This window comes from Manis javanica, chromosome 10 (assembly GCF_040802235.1).
Source record: "Manis javanica isolate MJ-LG chromosome 10, MJ_LKY, whole genome shotgun sequence".
In the NCBI taxonomy this organism is placed as follows: Eukaryota; Metazoa; Chordata; class Mammalia; order Pholidota; family Manidae; genus Manis; species Manis javanica.
In genome coordinates, this window is record NC_133165.1 from 7023152 (window position 1) to 7026104 (window position 2953).

The 2953-nt window shown below is 54.8% G+C and overlaps 1 protein-coding gene across 1 annotated transcript; it reads right to left on the minus strand.

Annotated features, from left to right (window-relative positions):
• On the minus strand, positions 1-2918 carry TMEM186 (transmembrane protein 186). Its single transcript, XM_017663339.3, has 2 exons — positions 2814-2918; positions 1-1856 (listed from the first exon to the last, which is right to left on the minus strand). The coding sequence occupies exons 1-2, from the start codon at positions 2814-2816 to the stop codon at positions 1221-1223; spliced, it is 639 nt and encodes a 212-aa protein (XP_017518828.2). The 5' UTR covers positions 2817-2918; the 3' UTR covers positions 1-1220.
• Between the last annotated feature and the right edge of the window lie 35 nt (positions 2919-2953).

The following is a 2953-nucleotide window of genomic DNA, read 5'->3' on the forward strand; positions in this document are numbered from 1 at the left end:
TGGTGCACAGTCCATTTATACACAATACCCAGAATAGGAAAACCCATACATAGGCACAGAAAGGAGACTGGTAGTTGCCAAGGGCGGGAGGGAAAGGGAATGGGAAGTGGGTGTTTAACGGGTACAGAGTTTCCGTTGGGGATGAAGAAATAGTTCTGGAAATGGATGATGGTGATGATTGCACAACCCTGTAAAATATACTTCACACTCCGGAACTCTACACTTAAAAATGGTTAAAAAGATAACTTTACATTATGTATATTTTACAATAAAAAAAAAGACTGGAAGTCCACACAACAAAACAGGTATTGGCTTTTGAGTGGCATAATTATAAAGATCCTGCCTTCCAGATTGTGTGACAAATGAGTAATTCTAATTACGGGGCGGAGGGGCACTGCATGTATATAAACTGGCTTTAGTTTACAAAATAACAGGACGGCACACGGTTCATCTGTCCTCATCACATTGCAAAGCCTTCCAACGTAGGAGCCTCTAAGACCTCTGAGTGGTGAGCCCAACCTCGGCAAGGGTGCTGTGCGCCCTCGGGTGACACCCATCCAATCCCACCCCAGTCGCTGCACAGTTACCACCCTGGCAGGATGAAATGACCCACCTCTAGACTTCAGCGCAGTCCCTTCAGCTGCCAGGTCGGGGGGTGCCCAGCACAGGGCTTGGGAAATCCCTGCCCGGAATGACTGCCTGGAAGCCTTTCACCACACCACCAGCTCCAAACTAACCCTGACATTTACTGTTTTCTCTCACAGCCACCCCATGGTACAGGCAGGATTTTCCCTTCCACAGATGTGAAGGCCAAGGTTCAAAGGCGTGAAACCTGCCTGGGGATGGGGAGAACTGACAGAACCTAGGCCTTCTGACCCCAAATCCTGCCACCTGAAGCCTGTGCGCCCCCTGCCACCCATCTTCCCATTTCACAGCACTGTACTGCTTCAGGGAACCTGGTGTCGTTGCCTCCAAGAAGTGGCTCTTAACAGAAACTTCGGGCTGGATGTCACACACAAGTGCAGTAAGAATATGCACTAAGGTCCTCTCTCTCAAAGCTGGTTACCAGTTCCTGCCTCATGAATTTTTTCATCCCCAAAAGACAAGTTCCCAGGAGCCCTGGCAACATCTCCAGCTGCCTGATCCCCTCCTGCAGCCTCGCCCACAAGTCGGGCCTTCCCACTGCAGACCCAGCAGTACCCAGAGGCCTGGCTCCCAGTTCACTTGAGTGTGTCCAGCCTCCCAAACACCTGCGCGAACCGTTCTCTGTCCAGGATGCGTCCGTAGCGCAGGGTGAGGTAGAAGGTCTGCTTCCCGCTATACTGCTGGATGCGCACGAACACCTCCTGGGGCCGGTCCTCGCTTTCTGTCAGGGGGATCACGTCAGCCACGGAGCAGTACGTGTCCTGCCGCCGGCCCCAGAAGGTCAGGTGGGCCACCCGCAGCACAGTGCCGGACTCGTTCACGTACAGGATGCCCACCAGCCTCCGGAAGAAATAGCTCATCCAGTACAGCATGGCCAGTGCAAAGCCAGCGACCCCGCCCGCGAGGCACAGGGCGTTGAAAGCCATGAGGCCCTGGGAGTAACAGTAGAGGCCGGGCGGCAGGGCCATTACTGTCAGCGCCGTCTGCGCCACCTTCAGCCGAGACAAGACCCCAACGGCTCTGATGGCATGAAACCGGTAGACCATCTGGAATTTCTCGGTGTCTGTTCCTGGGGGCTTCTCCTTCAAGGCCGGCAGCCTGCTCCCCACCCACCTTCCAGGGTCCTGCCCACTGCAGAGGCACACCCCATACAGAGGCCTCCCCCACGCACCTGGCCTTGGCAACCCCAGCACAGCTCGGAGGAGGGCGGCCTGCAAGGGAGACAGGAGGCCGTTTGTCTCACAGAACGCAACCATGCTAATCACACAAAATCTGCAAAGCGTCTACACGGAGGCTCCCGCCAAACCCGTGAGGTCCCCGTTATTGCCAAAGACATAGGGAGAGGGAAAGTCAGGGGCTTGACCTCATGTGATCCTCATGCAAGCTGTAAGAATAAACCACTACTTCCTCATTACCCCTGGGGAAGCTACTCCCAGAGAAGGCAAGAAATGTACTCAAAGACACACAGCCAGGGAGTGGGGCAGAGTAGGACTCCCAAAACTGGTCCTCTTGCCTCCAGGAGTGGAAGTAGGTATAGGAAAGGAGGCATAATTTTCATTCACTCGGCAAATATCTAGGGAAGGCCAGCTCTGGGTGGGCACCAGATCTATAAGGCTGGTGAACATTTCCTCGGGCAAGAAGCTACGCAGTGACCTCGTGGGGAACAAATCTGAGCGATATTCACCCTAACTTTCCAATACCCTGTCTGCTTAACGCAGCATCTTAGCCTAGTTTGGGAGAAGGGACAGAGGCACCACCCCGTAGCGCAAGTATTTTATTGGGTGAATATTTCTACACCTTGAGCAATGATGGAAGAGGCTTTGGAGCCAAATCTGGGATCCAATCCCGGCTCCGAGTCACCCAGTCACTAGCTATGGATCCTTGCGCAAATTGCTCCTCCTCTCTGGGCCTTTCAAAACGGGGGTTCAGAACACAGGGAATGAGACCTCGAAGGCACCCGACGGACTCGCACGGTGAGTGCTCAGTGGGTTTTTGCTCCCGCCGAGGTAGCCCCCGAGTCCTGAGCGCAGAAGAAGGCGGGAAAAGCACAACAGACCACGACCGAGTTCTCTCCCGAGAATTCTCGGAATCAGAACCCCAAGCGTCCGCCTGCCTGCCCCGACCCAAACCGCAATACTTCGCTCAATCCCTACCATCCACCCTCTTACCATGGTCCCACTGCTCGCTGCCGGAAGCGGATCCCACGTGCGCCGGAACCGCTAACAGCGCATGCTCATCCGTGACAGCGTGAGGGCGCGTTGCATTCTGGGACTCGTGGTCCGGAGAGGATAGCCCACTCTCCTCTTCC